At 40.1% G+C, this 26,277-nt stretch overlaps 1 protein-coding gene across 2 annotated transcripts in view; it reads left to right on the forward strand.

The window, feature by feature from the left end:
• Positions 1-6,191: 6,191 nt before the first annotated feature.
• LOC116333155 (inactive ubiquitin carboxyl-terminal hydrolase 53-like) overlaps positions 6,192-26,277 on the forward strand; it is a 32,289-nt gene continuing 12,203 nt past the window's right edge. For both annotated transcript variants that reach the window (XM_031756323.2, XM_031756324.2), the window contains exons 1-11: positions 6,192-6,640; positions 15,414-16,081; positions 16,826-16,918; positions 17,119-17,253; positions 19,364-19,474; positions 20,340-20,422; positions 20,646-20,730; positions 21,257-21,403; positions 22,681-22,830; positions 24,808-24,976; positions 26,068-26,214. In XM_031756323.2, the coding sequence (XP_031612183.1) occupies positions 15,938-16,081; positions 16,826-16,918; positions 17,119-17,253; positions 19,364-19,474; positions 20,340-20,422; positions 20,646-20,730; positions 21,257-21,403; positions 22,681-22,830; positions 24,808-24,976; positions 26,068-26,214 (1,264 nt within the window). In that variant the 5' untranslated portion in view covers positions 6,192-6,640; positions 15,414-15,937. The remainder of the gene's footprint in view (positions 6,641-15,413; positions 16,082-16,825; positions 16,919-17,118; positions 17,254-19,363; positions 19,475-20,339; positions 20,423-20,645; positions 20,731-21,256; positions 21,404-22,680; positions 22,831-24,807; positions 24,977-26,067; positions 26,215-26,277) is intronic.

Below are 26,277 nucleotides of genomic sequence, written 5' to 3' on the forward strand. Positions count from 1 at the left end.
CCAGGACTCCAGATTCCATGTTCAAAATAGCTTCCTTGGGGCAGCTATGACTCAGGACGTAGAGCAGAGCATCTACTAACTGGGATATTGCTGGTTCAATCTGTCGCTGCTCCAGTCTGTGTGCTCCAGTGTTTATTAGGCAAGACAGAAGATCAGGCATTTATTGGAGTGTGACTGTTACATACAATGCACTTAAATATAGAAACAATTGCTTGTATGGGTGAATGACATATGTTGTAGACTACAAAGCACTTTGAGTGCTTGAGCAGAAAAGGACGAGACAAGAACTAGTCCATGTACCATTTCCCATCTTGTGTAAATCTACAACTCTCTCGAGATTTTCACTGGGTTCCTTGAAATTTCCTATTTTTCTAAATATCCTTTCTTTATCCTTTTTATGCTATCATAGTCAATCATGATCACTGATGTGAAGTTAATAGGCCGTCGCCTTGTTAAGTTAAAAGACATTGTAGAGTCTTTAACACCACTGATAAAAAGATTTGCTTTGAATAAGAGCGCCAGGGAGAGACACGTGATAGCATGTTGAAATCTCAGTGAACTCAAAGGACAGTCCTTCAAAAATAAAATGCCTTTGGAGCAAAAGAATGAGTACACAAACACCTGATAGATATCAAGTTATCACTTGTTATGCAATGAGAACCCTGACAAGATGGAAACGTACAGTTTTTGGGTGTGTTCAACAGATGCAAGAAGTTGAGATGTTAGAGTCATGTTTTTTTGTACAGTGTGACCCGGCTAAGTCTGAACAGCTGGCTTTCTGTGTCTTTATCAGCAGTTAACTATGGTCCCTGCTGCTGTTGCATTCGCTGTCAGGTTTTAAAGCTGAAGTCTCGTGGGTTTCCATCTGCAAACACAGCACTGAACACTGATTGTGCAGTATGGCTGCTGACACAGACAACTGCTAAAAGGTTGCACCACTTGAGCGGCCAATATCCCAGAAGGATTTCTCTAAGTATGCATGCGTCTAGCGAGAAAAACAAATGTGCTGTGAAATAACAACTGCAAGGGCACCGAGGTGTGCCCACATGAAGACATATGGTCCTCTCAAAGGTTTTTGCATATGGCCGCACTTCCAAGGTGTTCAGTGTCACGTTTTGGGTGGATTTATGCTGAAATTTTCCGTGAGGCATGTTGGAAATCTGGGATTAACCTTTTAATATATACATATATATTTTAATATATGACCTCCTGACATCAAAATCCACTAACAACTAAAATGCAAAGCTAATCTAGTGTGTCAGCGTTTTAGTTTATGTCTTTCTCATCTGATGTGAAGCAGGTGGGCATTCTCACAGGAAAGTGCAAAGCCCGGTGGGATTTCTAAATATACAAGCGAACATAAAGCATTCCTGGGGTCAGTCGGGCGGCGTTTAGTTGCACATGAGGTGAGGTGAAGGGTGATGAGGCACACATTCCGCTTCTGAAATGAGGTGGAGTGACGCAACAGGGTCAAGTATGTCTGGCTCTTGAGAAAAAAAACCCTTCGGTCGATCACGCCTCAGAAACCACAAGTGGACAATAGCTGACAAACAGTGATGAATATGCTAGTTTCTGTGAGTAGGTGCAGAAGTGTTGTGGGCGTTAAGGTGAATGCCAGCATGAATCTCTGAACTTCTTCCAGCTTTTAAGGACAGGAACATGCGCTTTCCTGCTCTCACTAAATGCACCGAGCTTGAGCAAACAGAATGTAGAGACAGCTTCATGGAGGGATGCACACAGCTAGGCAAATAATTACCCTGTATGGACAAATGAACATTCAAAATCGTGTTCCTGTTTACTTGCAAAAGCCCTTGAGACCAATTAGCACTGTGTTCCCTCGCAGTAATCCAGCCTAGGTCTTTGTGCCTTCGGAGGGCTCATCTATATTCCGGAACAGTCAATATACATCAGTTTCCTCTCTTTGTTTAATAGTCAGCCAGGAATTATTAACTTACAGCTACTAACATAAAAAGCAGCTAAAACAATCTACAGCAATGACACCTTTAGGTGGTAAGCAAATGCTCTTTTTCCTAGCAGCAACAACAACAACAACAAAGAAAAATGCAGGAGTAATTGCCCTCAATGTTGATACAGGAAGTAGCCCATTCTGCTGATGTCTTTTTTGGGGAAAGAATAATTAATGTACCTGATCTTAGTCAATGAAGCTATCTCACTTTCTGAACATGCACTGGGGCAACAGCATGGTTTCTCTGTGTGCTGCAGCTACCGTGGATACAGCAAACACAGCAGCGAGATATATCACCGTCACCACCTTGGCTGCACTCCAGAGTTAATGTAACATGGGGAATTGCCAAAAAACAATGCTCATGTCATCCCCTTTTCTGCAGTAAAACAATGAGCAGTGTCTCACTCGGGGTCAGATAGAAAATGTAAATTAATACAAATGAACACAAATTCAAATAAATGCACAAAAGCTCTGCCCCTGTCCCACGGGACGAGTCTGAGGTAATGCCAAGTCATCATGACTTACACAAATGCCATTTTGGTGAATGTTATCCAACGTAGACGAGATACCAAAGATAATATTTGTATCTTAGCCTGTTCTATGTCTTACTCTTTAAAAGCTTTTTTTTTCCTACAGGCTTTTATTTTGAGCTGTACCCCAAAAATGCATTTCTTTCGACCACAAAGTGGATGAAAAAATGGTTGACCAACAAAAGTCCTCTTCAGAAACTACTTGTTGAAACATTCTTGTGAAACCTGATTTGGGTTATTCGTTCCAAAAAGTAATTATTACAGGATTTTAAACCCCGGTTAAATATAGTACAAGTCGCTTTGGAGGCGTCGCCCTCCCATGGCCTCCATTGCGGCGTTGGAGCATGTCTAATCTCTTACGTAACAACAGGACATTCACTGCTTCATTAGTAGTAACTCAATAGGATCACAGCAAACGGTGTTCACAGACGACATCACAAGCTTTGCTTTGTTCAGTCGTTCTTCTGTGGGAAGTTGTTTTTTTTGCAGAAAGTGAAAAAGGAGAAGTTTTTAAGGAAGGGAAATAACCTTGATTGTCAATTTCACAATGTGATCTCACATGTTGCATTGTTTTCTTTAAAAAAAAATCCATATTTGTTTGTGTCCCTGCATTTTTTTAAAAATTATTTGCATTTCCCACGATGCCATGCTCAAACTTGTATGCGCACACACTAGGGCTTTGATTGTTAGTATCCAAATGTAGACAGGAGCAGATTAAGTTCAGATTTCAGTTAGGCGCTTTAAAATTTGCAGATGCTTTTACTACAGCAGATAAGACCAATGAGAGAAAAAGAAACTGAAGCTTTATTCATTCATATTTCCTTACACTGTATTCCTGCTGTCCTCTAGGGAAACATATCCTAACTTTTTCAACATTTAATTTGAAGATTTTGCAATTTAGGTTCAATTTGTCTCACAGTAAAAAGCACGATGAAAGCAGAGACCTTTTAAACACACAAGTCTCCCGCTGTGTTTATGGTGTACAGTAAATATGGATCGAAAAATCAGACAGCAGTGCTAAAAATATACCATTAAAAAATGGCACCGCACAGCTGAGGTGAAATGGGATTTAGTTGCCCAGTAACCCATTTGAGATAATCAATGAATCTATTTCAATAAAAGCTGATTCTACTAATCTGATGTGTACTGGTTGTGGCTTTCTTTCTTGGCAAAGAGATGGTATAGTTTTGTCATTTGAGCTGTGTTTATTCACTGTGTTCAGCAAATCTCTTGCTGCTCACTGAAGCTTTCTGAAGGTGAGAAGTCCGGGCAATGGCACCAGGTCTCTACGGGACATTTAACATGTGCACTGTCTCCTTGCAGAGCTGGCAAAGTGTTGGTAATTATTCTTAAAATAAAACGCCCTTCACAACAGAATCAAACCTGGAATGATTGGTGGTTGGCTGGGCTTTTGGGGAATTTACCAGACATTTGGACCATTTGCAAAAGGTCCATACAAGTGAGAAGCACAGACAAAAAATAGTAGAAAAGTAGAAAGAGGCAAAAATGAATCTTAAAATCAATGAGCCACTACTTTGCAGAAGTCATTTAAAGTGCATTACATCCAGGCAATGATGTGTCAGTGCAATGATAAAGTCATTTTGTTTTTAGAGTTTCAGCGCAAAGTTGGAAATAATGCTGACGGGGCACAAATTATCAAATGCACCAGCTGGATTGCAAGCTGTCCACCAAGGTCAGGAAAGTAAAAAAAATATTAAGCTTGCATTTGTGGAACTTGTTAAAGGCCTGATCTCCTCGAGCTGTCTGATTCATAATTTATAGGGACTTTAAATTACTCAGTGGCAGCACTTCAAAGGTAGCCAAGAAGGTGTCCATAATATGAATCTTTTCTAATGTGAGCGTGAACCACTGGTAACAAACTAATTGTTAATCCTGTGTGAAAAAAATAAATCTTAATATCACTTCTGAAAATCACCCCAGTGTGCATGGCTTAACTGCATCAAATTCAATAGAACTAGAATATGTTTTATTAAAATGTGTATTTCCATAAAATAAAGCAAGTATAGGCCTGGAGGTAAGTTAAATACTTTTACACCAAGATCTCAAAGGCTCGCATCACTCATGAATATTATTACTGCACTCCGGAGCTTTTTTAGATTTCAAGAGGAAGCATTATATGTCCCTCTAGGAAATGTGTGCACAGGGAAATAGCACTGTCTCCTCAATGGGCCTTTTCAAGTACTTCCTGGGGAAAGGCTGGACCACTGTGATACATTGTGTCCCCTCAGCGCACACTCCATCATTGCACAGAGTTTCCTCAGCCTTAACGAGTGACCGGTGTTTTTAAAAGCAGAGTTTTTTTTCTGTCTTTATAACTCTCTAAAAATATATGGACTTATTTTACGTTTGATTATTAGTCTTTCTAATTAATTACTTACACAGGATTTATGAGTTTAAATGCAGGTGGTGCGGTGCAGGCATATTTCCGTGTTAGAGAGACATTGGAAATAGTGCTTTGCTATACTGCAAATTTTAGTATCGATTGGATACAGAGTAAATACAGGGCCAATATTGCCACCAGTAACCTTTAAAGGCAGTTTATGTATGGGAGAGCAGTGGGTCATGATTAAAACTCTGTGAGTCAACGTCTGTTGTTCAAATGAGTTATTAGCTGTAAATACATTAAACATGAAAGTCAACACAAAAAAATGTTTTTTTTTTAAATGTGTTTTTTAATCACAATTCAGTGGGCTACATACTGAACTTAGAGGATGAAACAAAGTATCAATCCTATCGCAGTAGTATCGGTCCAATACCAATAGTAGCGTTGGTATCAACACTATTGATATTTGCTATTGAGGCATCAGACAAATCCATTACCAAAAACCAGCATGCTCACATGCATAGTCAGTCAAGATAAGATAAGATAACGTTGGATAAATTTATCTCAACCATATACAGTGTGATAGTTTTCATGTAGAAAAAGGATAACAAGATGCCTGGCGTTGGTTTAGAGGGTATTAACTGAGTAAATGTCAACTCTGGACGCAATCCAAGCTGCTTGTTTAAATTAATGTAATTATTCTAAATAAAAAAAATATGGTGAGCTTGAGCCATGAAACGCGTCAGGGATGAAACACTAGTGTCTAACTTAAAAAAAAGAGAGAGAGAGGTTGGGATGAGGGGGGCTTAATTGTACACTCCTTTCATTTGCTTTCTTTATATAACAGGATCAGGCAGATGGTGTTTGGGTAACACCAGCCTTACATGACTTCCCTCCACTCCCAGTTGTTCATAATCATCGCTGTTAGGAATTGCCGCCACAGTATTAGTGTAACCATGCAGGTATAAACAAACCTTAAACGCTGCAACACTTGATCTGCGGGAAAAAAAAAAAAAAAAAAAAAAAAAAAGAAGAAGCAAGAACGCGGATATTCTGTCAGATCTAAGGGAATCTGTAAAGCACACGCTGGACATTTTTTTATACATTCAAATACACTTTAACTGACTTTTTGAATATTATAAAGAATCGTCCAAGTGCGCATGTGATGCAGCTTCTAGTGTACTCCGCATTGTAGCAGTAAGCTGCCCCCCCCTCCTCCTCACCGGCACCATAAAGCAACATTAACGAGCTTGCCAGCAGAGTTGGCGCTCTGCAAATATTGGAGCGTGCGTGCGCGCGCGCCCTAGCAGTGGCAGCGGTGTACAGTAGCATGGCAGACTGCAGTAAATACAGTGTTGAAGAGGCGGGGTTTGACATCTCCGCTCTGAAAACATCTCTAATCCAGTATTTCAGGTGGCCAAGTCGACCGAGCGAACCATTGCTCACTACCGCCGCGCTTCAGAGAACTGCAGCACAAACGCACGCCTCCTCCACCCGGAGTGTACCGCGAGTGGACAGACGGGGCTGGTGTGTATCCGAAGTGGAAACTCGCCGTGGGAGAAGAAAACAGAGAAAAAGCCAGAGAGGGAGAGAGAAGTTTAAGCGACGCGAGGCAACACTTTGCTTGTCTGGGCGGTGTTTTAGTTCCCAGCGTCTCCCCGTTTGAAGAACATAGTAAGCGGAGACTCATTCGGCTTTTCGGCGAAACTCAACCAAAAGAAAAAAAATTCTTCCAACTCTTGTTCAGTGAACTCTAAAAAGGATATTGCGGCACTTTTTGGGGTCATTATTCAGTCAAAGGTAAGCGTCAGCTGAAGTTTGACAAATGTACTTGTCTTTCCTTGTTTATGTTTGTGGCAGTACGTGGGGGCGGAAGCTCTACCTGGAACTCAGGTAAGTCGGAAACCAGGTAGGCCTAGCGTTAGTTAGGCTAGCTTTAGTTAGCATAACTTGTTACAAAAATATAGGTGTGGAAATTGTTTAGAAGTTTAGTAGGGTTTATTTGTCGTTTTTATTTTTTGACGGTTTATTTTATTCAGTTTATTATTATTATTTTTTATTGGCCTTGAAATAGTCTCACTGTGAACATTTTGCTGTGAGTGAGGCTATGAATCGCTCATTAAATATTATAAAATGTAGCGTATGTAGCATAAGGTCACGGAAGCTGTCGTGACGTTTTTAGTGTGTTGGAATGCTTTATTTTCGTGACACACACGCGCGTTGTGTCAGCTTTTCTGTCACACAGTGTGCTATCAGAGGGTGTCTCATCACTTTTTATTGTGTGTGGAAAGGTTTCATGTTGCGCAATCATGTACACTTTTGTTTATATCTCCAGGAAAAATGGCTGCTAGTCTGGTTTTTGTTGTTGTTTTGTTTAGTTTTTTTTTGGGGGGGGGGGGGGTGATCAGATCTGCTGTAACAGAACTTCCCTTATGTGGCACCAGTAGACTGGCTTTTCCCCTCTAAACTCATGATAAGACCCTCATCCCGACGAGCCCAGTCCCTTAAGCACAGTGATGATGAGGCGATGAGATCATCAACCCTTTAGACATCTTGCTCACTCAGCCTTCACATTGATGCAAGTGGAACATTGCCTTCAGGACAAAGATGGTGAAATAAACATAAAGGCATGCCGACGAACCAGTTTTTGACGCTGGGCCTTCTGCCACGTCTTTGTCTGCAAGCACATTGAGCAAGAGTACTTGGAAAAACGTGAGATTTTGAGAAGTACTGTTTACTAATGTGCTGTGTCTTCATCAGCTTTGTAGAAAGATGGTGTGTGGTGATAAGCGACTAACCCAGAGGTCTGCCACTTCAGGTTTAGCTTTAAAACGTATTTCTTTATGCATTAAAAAAAAAGTTGTAGGAAAAAAAAAAAAGATAAATTGGGGGCAGGGTCATGATCATGCTTGATGTTTCTTGGCTAGCTGTTGTCAAATGAGGGGCCATTAAGGAAGCAATTGTGAGAGCAGAAAGGAGGATGTTATATTTCAGTCAGATTCTATTCAGCTTTGGATCCTGGCTCTGTGCTTTTGTTCTTCCTTTTCCTCCGTTGGAAGCAGTAAGGAGTAATGGGTGACTCAGCGTGGTGTGGGTGACCTGTTCAGTTTCACAGGGTTGAACACGGGGACCGTGTGTTGGAACGCAGCAAGACTTTGAGCAGGAAGCCCACACAGGAAATGACCGCTGCATTGTTACCCATGCTTAAACCATGTCTGCAGCCTGCAGGGAATTTCAAGTGAAGTTTCACTGTTTTTTTTGTTGTTTTTTTTCTGTTTGTTTGTTTTTTTGGGGGTTTTTTTTGTTGTTGGTTTTTTTTTGTAGAGTAAACACACAGGGTCACATTTATTACTTGTCCTTGTACATGCATTGGCTGCTTGTTTATGAATGTTTTTCCTAGTTCTAACGCCTAATTAAATAAACCGACCGAGGGAAGAAATGTTGAATGCGTTCAGTTCAGGGGAATTTTAAATGTTGCTTTAAGAGTAGTTTAGACATGAGGAAGAATTGTGATTCATCCTTACTCTATCAATATGAGTCAGACATGGAACTTTGTATGACTTTACCAAAAGTGGAGAAGTTCATTTTCAAGTCTAAAAACAGACCCAGAAAATGGGAGTAATTGTCCACTTGTCAAAAGTCAATCTGTTCCAAGGAACGGCTCTAAATTCAGGTATGGTTAACTTAACACCAAAATAGATTTTATACCTGGCAGCCTTTATGAACCGCACTTTATAACAACAAACCCACTGCACTCTTTTACCTCGCTCAGCTATTTTTATTCACTTCATTTGGATCCACCCCTTTTCTTTCTAACATTAATGTTTCTATGTTAATCTAGCTCCACTATTCTTTAATTTAAAAAACTATCTCATTTTGCTGTCAGCCGGAAATGAATTTCACGTGTGGTTAAAGCACATTTAGAAGAGTGTCTGTGAAGGTGGGAAAGAGATGACGTATGTTACAGCTGTCACAGGATGCAAAGTAGGACCCGGCGTGCGTGGCCCTGAAGTTATTTTTCTGAAGGGAAAGTTGAATATTTACGAGTTTCCTCTTTAACATATGCCATTAAAATGCATGACACGCAGCGAGAACACGTGTGCAGCACTTGCTTTTTCTACGTGATCTCCAGTAAGCAAAAAGCCATTCATCAACAGTGAGTCACAGCTGAGGAGTAACAGGAGGGAACACACTTGGCTGTCATCTAGGTGTATAATGCACCAGCTTGACAGGGAGATATTGATCTGCATTTGAGAGGAAGGAGTTTCTTAGACTTTAAGCTGTATCGTACTCTGTGGCAGTTCATATTGTAAATTGTGAACGTGAGTTAAGAATTAATTCCTTACAGGCTTATTAATTAAAGTCGATGTGGAGAGAATTACCGACTTTCGCTGCTGGGAACCCGAAAGTCGACCGTTCCAACAATATTTACATCAGAAATCTTCTCTCTTTGTGTTGCTGCTATGATGCATTTCTATTTTTGTTTCTTGAAAACAGTGACATAGTGTGACTCAATTTACCACAGATTGATTCATCAGCAGCTGTTGGCGTTGCCATATTAAGGAGATCAGTTGAATCATTGTTAATGAGGCTATCCATCAACAGATCACTAACTGATAAATTATAGCATCTGACTCTCCACTCCTTCATGCCAAATTTGGACACATTTTACAGATCCTCCAGGCTTGTCAAAGCTGCCACTGCACAACATGCTCTTTAGCTGAGTGCTTGAAGGTGCTAGCCTTAGCATTTTCCATATGACAAGGGAAGAAGGGAGTCATTCCTGGTCCTTGTTTGACAAGCCTGAGCCAGTCTTTGTTTACAAAGGAAGACTGGACTTCCTGCAGTTGTGCCCCTTGGTGAAAAAAAGAAATGACTGCTTTTGTTTGGCTCTTGTTCTTGGCTCAATGCTGCATCTCTGACAACGTTTCCATAGTACATTGATAGTCGTTGCTGCTGTTGTTTTTTATGGATAACTTTATCATCTAGTAACAATATTTTTCAATGCAGTATTTCTCCTTTTAAAATGGCTGTAAGTCAAGGATGTTACATAACCACATGGATAACTAAACTCGAGATTAGAAAGCAGTGTATTTCTAGCTCAGCAGGTTTAACTAAGTCCAACACGTGTGAAAACTGTGTTTTGTTTTGTTTTTTAATTAATTTTTCTAATTTTTACAAATATCCTGAAGGGCTTGCTTACTATTAAGCAACTTTACTTTATAGCTGTGTACAGTTTTTATTCATCCACTTGTTCACAGATGTGATTGGCTAAATCACTGATTGCTGTATGTGAACAGAGGTAATGATATGGAAATCTCATACTAGAATAGCCTATGGTAAAAAAAATTTATGTTAGAAGTAGATCTATCAACTGTTGTAGCTCCACTTTGTCACACAGTACATACTAATTAATTAACTAATTAATTTTTTGGTCCTTGGAGCTTTTATTGTTTTTTGTAGTTGCATTTTGCCAGTTTGATTTTCTTTCCTGTTAAAGATTTCGGGCCTCTTTATGATAACTCCTTATGTTAAACCCAGATTTTTGATCTCATTAAAAAAAAAAAGGTGTTTTTTTTGGTTTTCAATATTAATCTATAAGTACGGTTGTCAAGACACTCGAATTTTCCTACAATGATACCAGGACCCAAGAAAATACAACAAAAATATCCCGTACCTTTTTAATTATGTCATTTTGGGTACTGCTAATAGTTAAATGGCTAAAATTAAGGTGTGCCTTTGCCAGGTTAATAATAGTTTTTAAGAACAATTATTTATATAATCTGTTCCTAAGTGTTTATTACTTCAATGTTGTTTAAACAGGAGCTTTACTGACCTCACCAAATTCTTCGTAAAGACTGTAGTGTCAGCAGATGAGATGTTTTAAGATACTACTGTTCATGTGTTCAGCTGCTAGTGAGGGGAGGGGCTGTGTGTCAGCTGGAGGAGGCAAAGTTGATACTGCTCATATCAATACTGTTGCAAATGAGTATGTAATCCATGTTTAGTATTAGTTAGTACCTGACAACCCTATTCAGTTATTATGCTTTAGGTAACTACAATACTGTAAAAAGAAGGTACCTTTTGAGTTTTAAAAATTTTGGTATAATAGGTATTGCAAATATCAGTTCTGGTGATATCCCTAAATATAAGATGTAAAAATATACTTAAGGATATTTAATGTGTAAAGTAGGATCTGATCGATTATTTATATTTTCTGCTGTTTCAAGCGCTGCTGTGTAAAGTAATGTTTCCCTTTTATGTACTTTAACTCAGTGGAACTTTGGCACTACGTTTGGCCACAGGTGTGACCTAATTTCCACTTATCAAAGATACTTTGCTGCATGTGATTGAACTCTGCTTCACCTGTGTGTATGTGTGTGAGAGCGCAATTGCTGGTTAATGTTTAAACATAGCCTTTTGTTATCTTTAATCACCAATGTTTTGTTTTAATTACGAGAGGTAATTCAAAGAGAACTCGAGGAAGCTACTTGCTTACAAGGCGGAAACTGGAGGTCAACACGACCTCATTAGGACTGTGTTTTAAAATGAAGTCAGGGGGTTTTGTGGACTATGTTGTGAGGATCGAAGCACAAAAGGGAAAATAAGAGGAATATGGTGTCATTCTCCACTTAGACTTGAAAGCAAAGGGTGTCAACAGCCGTCTTGGCTTACTACTCAATGATGTAAACTTGGCTTATGGACAATTTTGCCGCTGGCCAGAGTCGTTTCCTCCACCTAGGTCTGTAAACAAGAAAGCACATATTTCATATGGCTGCTGTTAGTTGAAATTGATTGTGGGAGATCTGTTTTCAATTTTAAAATGGGTATTTTATTATTAAAATCGTATAACAGAAGAATATGAAATACAGCAAGAATGTCAGCAGAGTCACCTGTGCAGGCAGTGTGCTTCTCTCTTTCCTCTCTCGTCACTCTTCTGGGTCCGTGTTTACACGTTAGGCACAGTATGTGCTACTTTAACCTTTCAGGATTGTAGCATAGCCAACCCTTGTCTAAAAATGTGCACGTATCCTGTAGTGCCGACACTATGCGGTCTCTGTCACCTGATGTTTTCTGATTTCCTGCTTTTATTTTTACAGACATTATGGGCTTGGGGGGGATATCCATTAATCCCCCCATAACAAACAAAAGAAAATGAATAACAGTAATGTTAATTAATTATTGTTAAATAAAGGCAGTGCTTATAAATTCTGCTTGTTTAACTTAAGCCAGACAGCAAAATGTTGATCTTACAATCGTCACAACATTACTGAAGTGTACTTACTGTCAGTTTTGCTCCTAGAAATGATGGTTTAACATAACTGAGCTTGACAGTTTTTTCCAAATGGACCAATATAATGCAATAACATTCATAGGACCAGAAAGACAGAGCCATATTTACTCATGCTGTTGTCAGCAGTGTCTCAATACAGCACATGCTTCAGCTTCTTTCTCTGTGACATCAGTGTGACATTGAATAATGTAGACAAGGTTTGGGATTGTTTTTGCATTCTGCTAAATGGGTATGGGTGAGATGATAGCCGGATATGTTTGATGCTTGCGTATTATTCCCTGAAAACAGGAATAAATGTACCAGTTTCTAATTAACAGAATCAATAAATGTATAATGGATTAGTAGAGTGCTCGGGCTCTGTCGTCTAAGGTGTAGGTGATTAATTTAATTGTTTTTCCATTTCATCACATGGTCACAAACTTGATGTCCTTGTACAGACTTGTCCCGACTTGTGATGTCATCAGCAAAGGTGGGTTTTCCATTTGCCAGTCCAGCCCTGAAGCAAATCCGAAAACAGCAGCTCTTAAGAAACTCTGAGCTTAAGTGATTGCTTTGGAATGCTGTTGCCAAGGAGCCCAGTTGCAAAGTACAGAGGCAGAGACATTTGTGCATTTAGTCGGAGCATGTGAAGATGACTGTAAAATACAAAACTGCAGCCTGCAACCTTAGATTCTGCATCGAACTGCGTTGTTGCAATGTCATCATACATCGAGGATTCCTAAAATACCACGATGGCAATGTTGTCCTGCAAGTTTCAGCCGAAACTTTTCAGTGGTTCTGGCGACTGTCACAAGAGGGAAGTTTCATTGTTTGTTCTAAGTAGGGCAGTATTTTTTTTTTTCTTCTTACTCTGAATAACAAAATGTTTGAGGTTTATTCTTTGAGGCTATTTTTTGGGTCTTGGGGACTAAAATTGGATGAGTCACTGTTGCACATTGTTGCTTCTTTGTACTTTTTGGTACTGGAACAATGTGAACAATATGAGATATGTAAAGTTTTACAAGGACAAGCCCTGTTACCATTTAAAACGCTACCTTATGAAAATCCCAATAAAGACATCACAACTGAAAGGTTTTGACCGTATGTTGACCTCTTTGGGCATTCACTGATATTAACACCCCACCCCCCCCACCCCCCACTGACTTGTTCAGCATAAACACATTCATCCAGCAAACCGCTTAAAGGTGTCTGTGTTCCGGCCAAGATGCACTTTCCCTCCAGATTTTGTTGGTGTAGCTCAGTTTATTGCATCTTCAATCGTTTGTTAAAATGCTCACTACAGCTCAACTCATGGTGGAAAAAAAAAATAGGTCAGGGCAGTCTTTCTTTGTAGCTGATTTTATAAAAAGCGTGATGGGGCCACACAAAGTAATACAAAAATGGAACGGAATAGAAACTTGGAGCAGCATTATATGGGTTTTTAGAAATGTCAGGCCACAAATAGCTGACTAGCAGTTTGAGACTGAGCTCTCCTCTGGAGTTACAGCCGCCCACGTTGTTTAAAATTCATTTCAAACAATTTATTTCACTTCAGGTTCATACAGTTGCAATAAAGAGATTATGAAAGTTTATCAGGATAACTGAGTTGCTAATTAAAGTTGGTCTGGTTTAAAGTCATAATTCTAGACAAACACAGTATGACTGAACTAATTACCACGCAAACAGTCGAATTTTTTTGTGTGTCTTTATTGGACACACTAATAACTCGCAGTGCAAGCTGAAAAAAGTAAAGTAGTTCTAGTTAATAGAACCTTTTGGTAGCACCAGACTCGGATTATTAATATTGCTGCTTCTAAACTTACACAACCATGTGAAGGAATTTTAGACCATTCGTCCTCCTGATCAGCTCATTTAAATAACCCTGGACATTAAATGGACATGATCACTCTCTTTAAAAATAAAAAAATCACGTAAATAAAATCTTTATATCCTTTCTAAGATAGAAACGTAAGTCCACCGAGCCTTCAGACTGAAAAAGAGGTTTTTGGGTCCTCCAATCATGATGCTATTCATTTATCCCAGACATGTGGAAAAGCCCATAAACCCATTCATTGGTTTTCTTTTTGTTGACACATGAACAAAAATGTAAGCTTTGTAGAAATTTCTGCTGTTTTGCCAAAATAACAGGATTGCAAGTTGAGCTTAGTTTGAGCTTTGCTGGCTGCCTGCTCTACAGGAGAGTCCTCCAGTTTTAGACCGTGTGTCTCGGTGCTGATTGATGTACAGCCACGTCTTTAGAACTGCTTTTTCAGCCCTCTCTCCCCATATGTATTTTTAGCATTTCTAAAGTCTCGTGAAAGTTGTGACTGTGGCATTATTTGCAAAAGCCAATCTTTGTATGCCTCTATTTAAACAGAGGTACCACTGCATCCCATAGTGAGAAGTCAGATGTAGAGAAGTACATTGAATTTATTCAGACGGGTCTTTTAGCTATTGTTCGATTATGTTGAGTAGAGAAAGGGAAGTAGTTGGCCAGCAGAAGATATTTTCTGGTTTCAAATTACCGTAAAATGAAGACCTTTTAAAGTCAAATAACAAGATTGCAAATTAAACTAATCTGTTGCTTTGGATTCTGGTCCCCTTTTTTTTCTATTTAATATGATGTTGGATTATTAATTGGATGAAACATTAACCACTGACAAGAGTTAATCCCCTCCAGTGAAAGTGATACATATTGGGGAAGTGATGGTCTGCGTCAGTATTAGAAGGAAAAAAAAAATCCAGTGTTTCCTCTAAGCTCCCTTCCTGTCTGATGATAGCTCTTTGCACAATTGTCACCATCGCCCCTCCCTTTTTTCTTTTTCTTTTAAGTGTCTTTTTTTTGTCTATACTGTAGAAAATTGGAAAATTCATAATTCTTACTTTTTCCCTGCCTTTCAAATGAAGTACAGGCTGCAGCCTAGTGAGCTGTAACTCCTACGTGTGTGTTAGCTCTCTGTCTGTATTGTTTAGGAAATAATAAATTTCTCTGAATGTTAATGTGAAACCCAAGTTAGTGCCATCTTTAGTTTGACACGCCTCCAGTGCAAAGGGTGGCTGTAAAAGTTAATATATAAGCTTTCCTGACATGTATAAACAGTCAGGTTTGACCTAAATTGGGAGGCACACGACTGAAATTTCACATGTGACTTCCTGTGGTATTGTTTTGAATCACTCATCCAGTGCAGTAGTGTTAAATGTATGTTAAAGCAGTAAGGCATAATGGATAAAAAGGAGCAAACCACATTAGCTGTTAACATGTTTTTAAATCTTGTTCTCTTTTTGTTTTTTCTTACACAGCCCAGTGGTGTTTGCTGTCTAACCTTTCGATGTGTGAACTTCTGAGCGGGAACAAGTGAAGAGTCGTCAGGACCATTTGGCAGGATTTGCTTATAGGTGTCAACAATCTCTTCTGAAGCTGTTATGAAGTTTTGACCACAAACAGCACAAGATGTTTGAAACACGTCCCTTCGTGTTGAGAAGGCATCATATCAGATCACCGGTTAACAAAGGACCGCCAAAAAGAAGAGTTGGATTGTAATTTTTGTGTGTGTGTGTGTGTGCGTTTGCACGCGTGTGTGTGTTTTATTTATTTGTAATACAGAAGATTTTTAAGTAATTGGCACGATATAAGGAGCTTCTCCTTGAGCTGCAGAAATAGACTGGACTCCCATGTGTAGCAGAGCCGCCGCTGCAGCTTGTGGAATAACTTAGCATAAGACTGCTGGACAGCTGCTTCTTCAGGGCTCCGGGGATCTTATCTAAGCATCCACCCACCCTGTCATCTGACTATTTCACCTGTACAAAGGCAACCCTACTAACCAATGGCATGGGTCAAGTTCTTCAGGAAGCCAGGGGGCAATCTGGGGAAATCCTACCAGCCGGGGAGCATGCTGTCTCTGGCCCCCACCAAAGGACTGCTCAACGAGCCTGGCCAGAACAGCTGCTTCCTCAACAGTGCTGTGCAGGTTTGTTGATACTATCAGTTTGAGTTTAAGTTGAATTCAGTTTCTGTAAAAAACTCATGAACATTTTTATGTAAAAAAACTGCGCAAAAATGGCAGTCGCTGCTTCTAACTGGTCCTCCAAACTTCTTCAATTTATTTGCTGCTTGTATAACTTTATTTATTGCAGCCCCCCTCTGGGAACATGTTCCACCCTCTTGAAAAAATAACCATCATTTATTTGGAAATTGCAAAGCTTAGTCACTGTCTGAATTTGTCAGAGCTTCCCAGCTATTTATTCATTCTGGATGGTTAGTTTTTTTTTTCTTGTGGGGTACTGGCTGGTGAGTTAGTTCATTATATCAGCCAACGCGCAGTGAGGTCAGCGTCGGACGCTCTTACTCAGAGGGTGGGTGAGACAACCGATGAGCTGGTCGAAGATGATCATTACCTTCGGCTTTGTTTCTGTGAGGGAGTTGTTCTCTCACCCACTCCTCGTTGTTATGACCTTGGAGACTTTATTATTGTAACATGCCTACATGTTATGAGCAACCAAAAAAACCCAAAGATGTTAAGTTTCATAATGGGGGAAAATGTGAATCTCTTCTTAATGATTATTTTGTAAAAAGGCAGATCGGTACAGAAAATCTATATATTTGAGATGCATATGAATGTGTTTGTTTGACTGCTTTATCTTGTAAGTAAGCGATATGCCCAACATCTTATGGTGTAAGGGCCTCATGAGCTCCTGCTCTATCCCTTGTGTAGGTACTATGGCATCTGGACATCTTCAGACGCAGCTTGAGGCAGCTGCCTGGACACTTCTGTCTGGGAGAGTCGTGCATTTTTTGTGCATTAAAGGTAAGATGCGATCATAAGCATATTTAATAAGAGCTGACACTTTAAAGTAACCGTGCAGCTCCTGTTTGTCAGCATGAATGTGTGGAACGTCTGCTCTTGTATTCAGACTGTGCATTGGGCGGTAAATGTGACACAAATGCTTTCTGTAAACACAATATGCCGTTGTCAGGGTGTAAACAAGTTCTCGCTCTCTTCTTCAGGGTATTTTCACCCAGTTCCAGCACAGTCGGGAGCGAGCCCTGCCCTCTGACAACCTGCGTCACGCCTTGGCGGAGACCTTTAAGGACGAGCAGCGCTTCCAGCTGGGCTTCATGGATGATGCCGCAGAGTGCTTTGTAAGTTCCTGTGGCAACACTATGGCGGGAGGGATTCGTGTATGTTTGTGTGTTATCCTGCCGCACAGCTCAAGCGAAGCACTGCCACGAAACTGTTCGGCGAGGTCACTGAAAGAGCTTCTGTCCCTCCCTTCCCCTCCCATCAACCCCAGCCACATTGGCGCTAAATATCATCATGACAGCTTATATAAGTACCAGAGTTGTGTTTGAACCGCTGTTTTATCTGCTGCCATAGTATGGCACATGAGTTCTGTGCTTTTGAAGAATCAGTTTCATATGGTCTTTATTGTTTTAGCATATTGCTTCCAGTTTTTGTGCTCTTTTGCCACAACTAGTCTAATTATTTTTGTCCCAGTTTTATTATGACTCCAGCCAAAAAGGAAAAGTCCTGTTACCCTACTTTTATTTTGTTTAAAAAAAAAAAAGTTTTACTTTGTCAATCAGGTTTAATTAGCAAATTTTTTCTCTTACGATGTTGATATATTGTGCCTGTAAACTACACCAAAACGGCACAGATGTATCCTGATTTTTTTTTTTTTTCCCTCCCCACGCAACGGTTGTTTATCTATTTAGGAAGTGCAATTACACAGCAATGGATAAACAAAAGAGGGAATCTAACATCTCACGAACACAACGGGGGGATGAGTGTACTCGTGCACATTGGGCTGTACAAGTGTGATTTTTGTCAGTTTGCTTCTCCTATAAGTTACAGATCAACCTACCACATGATGAGGTGTTATGTAGAAAAACCATATAAACCATATGAATAATTAAGAAAAAATGGCACATGGGCAGTTGTCTGAAAAATAGTTGGCACAGGATGTTAAACTGATCTGTTACGAGATGTTCTACCTGCTATTTTGTATTTCAACTAATTACCCGAATCCCAGAGACACTTCCAGAAGTAGATATGTGGAGGAGTCTGTCCACTTTTGTGTAAGTAATTAAAAGTTTTAGAGAATCCCAACAAATTTCTCTAATTTAAAAATCTTTTTGTGGATGCATTATGAGGGCAAAAAAGAAGGCTTACTATCAGCACATGGTTCAGGGTTAGTCAGCATCTGTGATCACACTGGAGTCATCAGTGCACATGTTAACGTGCAGATCTGCGATGCTGAAGGTTTGAAGTGTAACATGCTGCCATCCACACATCTTTCTCAGAGTCTCGTTAACTTATTTCAGCAGCGCAAAAACCACCACTTGTGCTTTTTCTAGTGGTAAAAGAGTCTGGTTAATAGAGTGGCTTGTCTTGAGGCCAAACATGTTCCCATTAAAAATATTTGGTACGTTATGAAACAAAAAGACAAAGGAGGCCCTGAACTCTTTAGAAGCTTAAAGCCAGTGTCAAGCCAAAATGCAAAACCCCCTCTTGGTTTTTCTTTTTTTTCTTGGCTTTCATCTGCTACAGAAGTTGCTCTCCTTAGTTCTCAGACATGTACAGGGTGTTGTTAAAAGATCTGATGCCCTGTCTGAACTGTTGGTATCTTATTCAAAATATTTTCATGTTTCATAGTTACGACGTTTGATGTTTTGCATTTGACTGGTTTACATCATTTAAATGATCTGCAGAACATGGCGTTATGATTTTATCTACTTTTTAAATCATGTCCCTGCTTTTTCAGAAATGGGATTGTTAAACTGAAATTCCAAAGTTTTTTTTTTGTTTTTTTTTGTCTCATGTGGACGTCCCATTTCTTAATACCGCGCAGATCTTTGCCCTTGAGCGTTTTCTCTCTAAAGCATTGGCAGCAGTGTGCTGGTAGAGAATTTATGTGAGGAGTTGGCTAGTGTCAGATTAACAGCCTGTGAAGTATAGCCTGTAACCTTTGCAGGCCTACCTCACAGCCTTAATATTTCATAAACTCACAAGCGCTAGAACCAGGAAGGAGCTAAAACGGAGTGGAGCTTCTTCCTTTAACGTGCTTCTTCTGCTGCCAGGTTTACAACACGACTCCTAAAATTGAATTCTCTGTATAATATGGGCCGTGTATTTTATTACACTGCAATCTTTGTCTTGGAAATCGCTGAATTGGAGAGAAACTATAGGCTGTGTGGAGTGTTCCCCCTCACCACCACCCCCATACCTGACAGTTTTCCTGTCCTGTCACAGGAAAACATACTGGAGAGGATCCACCTGCACATTGTGCCTGAGGAGACAGATGCCTGCACTTCAAACTCTTGCATCACACATCAGAAGTTCGCCATGTCACTTTATGAACAGGTCAGTAAGAGGCTCGGAAGTAATAATAAATATTATATTCCCTGGAAGCTTGCGTGTTTATTCTGGATGATCTAAGCACGAGCTGGTTATATTAATTTTGTGTCTTCACTTTTTGTGTGTGTGTGTGTGTTTTAGTTCGTTTAATCTTTGTTTGCACAGTCTCTACTGTGTTGAGTGGACAAGCCGGACACACTAGAGAGTGTTAGGATTAAGCGACACGCACACATGCAGACACATATTAATCACTGTCTGAGACAATAGAAATCCAATCAGTCATGTTTTGATACTGGCTCACCCCCAGTGAAATATACAGGGTGTTTCGGGTCAGATTTCACAGCTCTGCGGCAGCAGGAGAGTACACATAAATTCCACCTCAGCTCAACACAGACACACACACACACGACTCTTCCCTGTGGCTCTGATGCCCATCACTCTCTCTGTCCCAAACCAGTTCTATCTCCGAATCTAACACATAATACGCCTTTGGACTAAATCCCTTAGGAGCAGAGTCGGTGGATTTGCTTCCACCTCGACTTCAGGGCACCCTATCCAGCAAATATTATCAAGGCCCAAATGAGGATTGCCTTGCTCAAAGAGAGGTCGATAACTTCAGAGCTGAAGTCGGACGCCTGATAATGTCAGTTGAGCTCGGAGTTTATATGTGATCACAGGGAAATAAGCCAAAAATCAAAGAACTGGTTTTGTCTCATTTCTGGAAAGTGACTCTCCGATATGCTAACTAGTCATATGCAGTGTTTATATTTGCTGAAATCACACGTTTACTTATTATTTCTTTAATTTGTTGGTAACTTCTATCCTTTTGTTTGTCGCCCACATTGGTCACTCTCTCCTCTCTCCTCTGCAGTGTGTGTGCCGTAGCTGTGGGGCATCTTCTGACCCACTGCCGTTTACAGAGCTGGTGCATTATGTCTCCACCACCACACTCTGGTAAGGAAAGACAGTATGTAACCTCCTTTAGCACCCTTTTGTCATACGTCTTGCTCCACACTCTCTTTCAATTATCACAAGGTCAGAACTCTGATTTCTTTTGCTGACTGCGGCATTTCGAAAGTGTGTTTGTCTCTGAGCGTGGCTTATCTTTATTTGTCTCTGCTTGTTCTTTCCTATGCTTCTGCTGACATTGTGCTGTTTACACTGCCTTCTTTCTCAGTCAACAGACGTTTCAGCGGAGAGATGAGTCTTTTGGGGAGGTGTTACAAGCAGCGAGTACGATCGGGGACCTTCGTAACTGTCCAGTAAGTGACTCTTCCAGAGTTTTACTGAAGTATTTACACCCAAGAATGACAGTCATGTTGTGTGACTGAGCAATCTGGAAAACATCAGCTCTGTTGGCTGGCCTCGGCGCTACTTAGTACACCCAGTGGATATCATATTTCATAAATTGGTCATTACTTAAGTGTGAGAAAGATAATAAGAAAGCTAAAATGTCAACATTATTCAGTCTTAACATCGTTTGACACATTTGGCCAGATGCCATGATTCTTTGGCTCAAACTGGTTGCATGTAACTCGGTAGCATTTGATACAAACCTTCTAGTACAAAAAATCTTATCTTGCCTGATTTAATCAGCAACATTAATAATTTTTTTCAGTAAAATGTGTGATTTAAGGACACTCGTTGCTATTAGTACATTTTCTTGGGGCTTTGTTTTTTTAATTTGGTCCACTTAGACTACTTTCTAACCAGCTGAACTTGTTTTTCTTGTCTTTATCTATGTGCCTCTATCTCTCTCTTTTTTCTTTTTTTTTTTTTTTTAACCAGAGCAACTGTGGCCAGAAAATCAGGATCAGACGAGTCCTCATGAACTCCCCAGAAATTGTCACCATAGGCTTTGTGTGGGACTCCGACCAGTCTGACCTCACTGAGGATGTTATCCGCTCACTAGGGCCTGTTCTCAGTCTTTCTTCGGTGAGCAATCTCATGCATTGCTTTCTATATTCTACATATTATGACATTTTATTGGATTAATCTGAGTATCCAGAGAATTTATTGAATGTGTCAGTATATTCTTGAATTATTATTTATACAACTGTTACACAAGCACTGCCTCTTGCCCTACTGATTTGATGTTGGGTTTTTTTTGGTGCAATTCAACATATGTGGGAAATAAAGTAGGGATTTATTTCTCTGTAAATCGGAGTAGTTGCATAAGCCGTCAACTCCCAATGCCCAGTTGGCCCATGCCACTGATCAAAAAGCCCCTGCTGGCCTTGGTCAGCTTGTCAAAAAGCCCCTCCTCTCATCTTTGTGTGTCTGTGTGTGCGCGTGGATCCCTTCCTAAGCGAACATGTCAACTAAATGGATACCACTGAGACCAGAAGGGGGTGTTCAGCACAACTTTGTTTTTTGGTTTTTATTTATATTCATATATTTTTAATCACAAGTATGCACAGCTGGAGTAATGTGCTGTCTTTTTTCTCATAAAATTCTGCTTTCTGTCTGTGTACATAGATCATTTTCAGCCATGTTCACAGTGAACATAAACTATAGTGACACATTGCTTAATATGTGCTTGTTAGTCTTTACATCCAATACGTGCGGATGAGCTCTACAAGCCAGAGTCGATCGGTGGAGTTCAAATGAGGATGTGCTCATACGAATTACACCTTACATAACTTTGATTGATTGATTTATCTTTTTATTTTGGATTGAAGCATTTCATCCACTCATTTTACGACTCAGAAAAAATTAGGACATGGGAAGAATTTTCAGTCTCACCCGCCCGCTAATGTGCCACAAAGGCTTTTATTCATTGGGGAGTCACATTTCATGTGACTTTATTGGGCGTTAAAAGGGAGCTTACTGCCCCCATCATTGCTTTGAAATCCATTGTTTGTGTGAGTGAGTGAGAGACGGAGAACTGGCTGTACAAGAATCATGGGAGGGAGAAACAAGTCACACTTTGTATCATTTGAAAATAACACCGCATAGTACTAGGTTACCTCTGTAGCCAGGATGGAAAGATATGCTGCCACTGCAGTGATTCAAACCAGCCTTCACTTGTACTGATTACCGAATCAATGCTAGTTCATTCCCTTTGACTTAATCTGTAAACAAATGGAGTAACTGACGCTGCTAGCTTTCTGCATCATTTTGCTGCCTTCCAACTTACTTTGGTGGTGATTTAACTGTGTAATTGATGCATTTATATATATATATGTGTGTGTGTGTGTGTGTGGACACAGCTCTTCTACAGGGTGACAGATGAGCATGCCAAAAAGGGAGAGCTGATGCTCGTGGGAATGATCTGCTACTCCAGCCGCCACTACTGTGCCTTCACCTTCCACACCAAATCTGCCAAATGGGTCTTTTTTGATGATGCAACAGTGAAAGAGGTGAGAGAGTGTGCACTAGTGCTGAAGCTATTAGTCTGGTGACTGACAAAGGGTCATGTTAAATGAGTCACATGTCAAAATAAGAAACCTATATATTATAATAGCAAGGAAATTGTACAGCACACATATGAAAAGTCTTTTTTTTCCCTTCCTTGTGGTATTTTTAGATGTTAGAATAGAATTAGTGCAAGCTTTTTCTAAAGAAGAAAAAAATCAGAGTTTGGGATTCATGTTATCACTGAACAGATAAGCAGAAGCTGCTACAGACGAGACCGAACGTTCAGTCTCTTATCTCTGTTACAAAGACTTTTTATCGTCCAATAAGGACCACATTGATTGCGCTTCATGAGCCTCTGGTTTGATGAGCCTTTATGGCAGTGAGGAGTCAGCCAAACTCCCAACTTCCTGCCTGATTTCTACTGCAAACACTCTACTCTGTAGTCACAGAGCACTGCAGTAGTAAAGCAGAGATAGCTAATAAAGATGTTTTTATTTTTTTTATGAAGCTGGGTAAAGTTTAAGGAGATGTGACAATGCTGCGTTACAGTGTGAAGTGTGTATGATGTATGTCTCAGTGAGGAAGTGGTTTTGTGTGTTTGTGTTCTGCTGGTTTACTTTTGAATCCTCTCATCCTTTAGTTGTTTTTTCCCATTAACGGTGGATATATTTTCATGATGTGTACATGCAAGCATGCCTTCTGTCCCACATCCTCACAATTTTCACGGGGACTGTGGTGCAGCGGCCGGCTGGCACTGTGTCAATCCATCAGCAGCTTGTGCTGCGTGTGCAACCCCTCCCGACTGAGATGGAGGAGCTAGAGTACTCTGCGCCTGCCAAGTCCATACCTGGAATGAAACTTGCCAGTGTTTCTGTGACTCCCCAAGTCCCAGCCCCTAAATGACTGCTGCAGTGTAGCCCAATTACTGTTTCCATTGCATGAAATAATATTGCACAAAATCCTAAGTGCAGTAACTCACTAGATGTTCTGATTGGATGATGGGTCATGGGTAGCATAGAGACACTTATATTAATCAGAACATGGCCGATGTTAATGCACTAGTGGTAAATGATATATAACATTAGCAACAGATAAAGCTTTACTGGTTTTAGCTGAAGAGATTGGAGATTGTTTTGAAGCTAACAGATATATCTGCTTTAACATTCATTTAAAGATTTTCTGAAAACTGGAGGGCAAAAAATAGACTTTAAGAGAAAAAGCTGTAACAGAAAGGCAGATTTAGCTAAGAGTCTTAACCCTTAACATGTCTTTGACCCTTTCAGATAATAAATGTTGTGCCTCACCATTGAAAAGAGGATCCAAAAATAACATAGATATGTCTCTGTTTTGCCTTCATCTAACATGCTTTGTTAATCACGGCTTGTCTTCCTCCTCTATATTGTATATGTGCACATTCCCCAAGTCAAATCCCTTTTTTTCCCCTCTGTCTGTGTTCCTTTGAATTGGTTGCTCTTTACCTTGTTTTGCCATCTCTTCCACGCCTGCTTTCTCTTTCTCCCCCCTCCCTCTGCCCCCGTCATTTGCTTAATTAAGGAGCACAGAAGCATCTGTTAGCCTGCAGCCTGCCTTTGTGGTACCTTTGTGGAGAGACGCGCACCTTACACAGCTTTGCTAATGTGATTGTGTGCTTTGGCCTTAGTGTGTTAGATTCACTCACAAATTAAAGCTAAACCCCATTTTGTCACACATAGTCTGAAGTTGCATGTGAATTTTATTCATACATATATATATATATATATATATATATATATATATATATATATATATATATATATATATATATATATATATATATATATATATATAAAAAAAACAGTCAAATCCTTAGATGGACACCCTTGAATGCATGTAGGTTCATTTTGTACTATCACACATAAAAGTATAGTATTATACAGTATGCTAAAATGTGTTAATTGACCCTGCTTTTTTCTTCTTTTCTTCTTTGTTTCCTGGTGCAGATCGGCTCCCGGTGGAAAGATGTCGTCAGTAAATGTATCAAAGGTCACTTCCAGCCTCTTCTTCTTTTTTATGCCAATCAAAATGGGAGCGCTATCGCCACAGAAGATGCCTCAAAACAAAACAGCAGCCAGTCCCACAGCAAGAATCCCCTTAACGGAGAAGCGCAAGGTACGATGGTTTAAAAATTACCTCAGCGGTCATAATGCTGGCATTTAAAAGCCTCGTCATAGCAGTTTTACATCAGGTGTGATGAGGTGTTGATTGAGTGTCTTTTTGTGGAAATGACACCATCCAAACTCCTCTGTGTGTTTCTCTTTGATATTCCAACTGTATTTTTCTCAGCATTCATTATGTGTCACATCCCAAGTGCCCCATTTGATTATAATGTCCCACCGTTAAAAAAAAAAACGGCAGCCATTAAAGTGAAGCTGATTGGTGCAGATGCCTGTCTTTTTAGTGGTGCAGCGTTGGAGGCCAAGAAAAAGAAAATCTGAATGTTACGGCACTACTGCCTGGTCGAATGAAACAAAGTGTAGCCAAAGTTTTCCGAGTGGTTTGTTTTGAAATGCAAATGTAGTCTCAAGTTTGAGGTGAATGTTTGCTGTGGGGTTTGAAGTGTGGCTTATTTATCTTCTGTCCACTTATTTGCCTCTGTAAACCTTTAGCTTGAGTTGAGCACTAAATCTTTCATGGAAATTTATTTGATTTTATGTTTTTTTACTACTTAAAATTCTCACACAGCCGGTTGTTTAGTTGAAAAATTTCCATACTCCTCCGAGTGCATTAAAGTAACAAAATGTAAAATTTAAATCAGAAGACGGGGGCGGGGGAGAAGGAAAACAACCTCCCAAATCAAATGCACTGTTTGCCTTTGCCGCTGCTGATGTGAACAGCTGAACATCTCTCCTGTTGGGATTACATATCCCTGGATTTGTGTGGTTGGGGAGGTTTTTATCCCTTTTAAAGACCCTCCTCCAGCCCTCCACGCTGGCTGTGCCCCAGGTCCAGGCTGTGGCAAGCGCTCACTGTCCGTCAGAGCTGACAGGGCGCCCGACTAAACTGGATCATCCTCCAAAAATCAAGAAGTAGTACACAGTGTGGATCTTGTAATTGAATTCTGTGTTGTAGTTTCAGGTAAAATTAGTTTTTTTTTTTATTGATCTTCACTCAACAGGATTTTTTTTAATTTTTATTTTTCATGGGAAGGATACGCCTACATGTATGGCCTTACCTTTAAAACATTTTTCCCTTCTTTCTAGGCACTGAATCCCAAGTTTCAGTCTCCCCCAGAAAGCTGGACCTCACCAGAGAGAATCTGAATGCTCTGCTGGGCCAAGATCTTTTCAAGAAGACCCCTTCAACCCTCAGCAGGGGCAGCACTCAGACCAGTGGAGGACGGGGAACAGGTAAGGGGGGGAAATGAATATGGAGGGATTAAGCAGCTTGGTGGTTGAACAGATTGTCCTGAT

The sequence above is a fragment of the Oreochromis aureus genome, linkage group 3 (genome assembly GCF_013358895.1).
Source record: "Oreochromis aureus strain Israel breed Guangdong linkage group 3, ZZ_aureus, whole genome shotgun sequence".
Classification (NCBI taxonomy): Eukaryota; Metazoa; Chordata; class Actinopteri; order Cichliformes; family Cichlidae; genus Oreochromis; species Oreochromis aureus.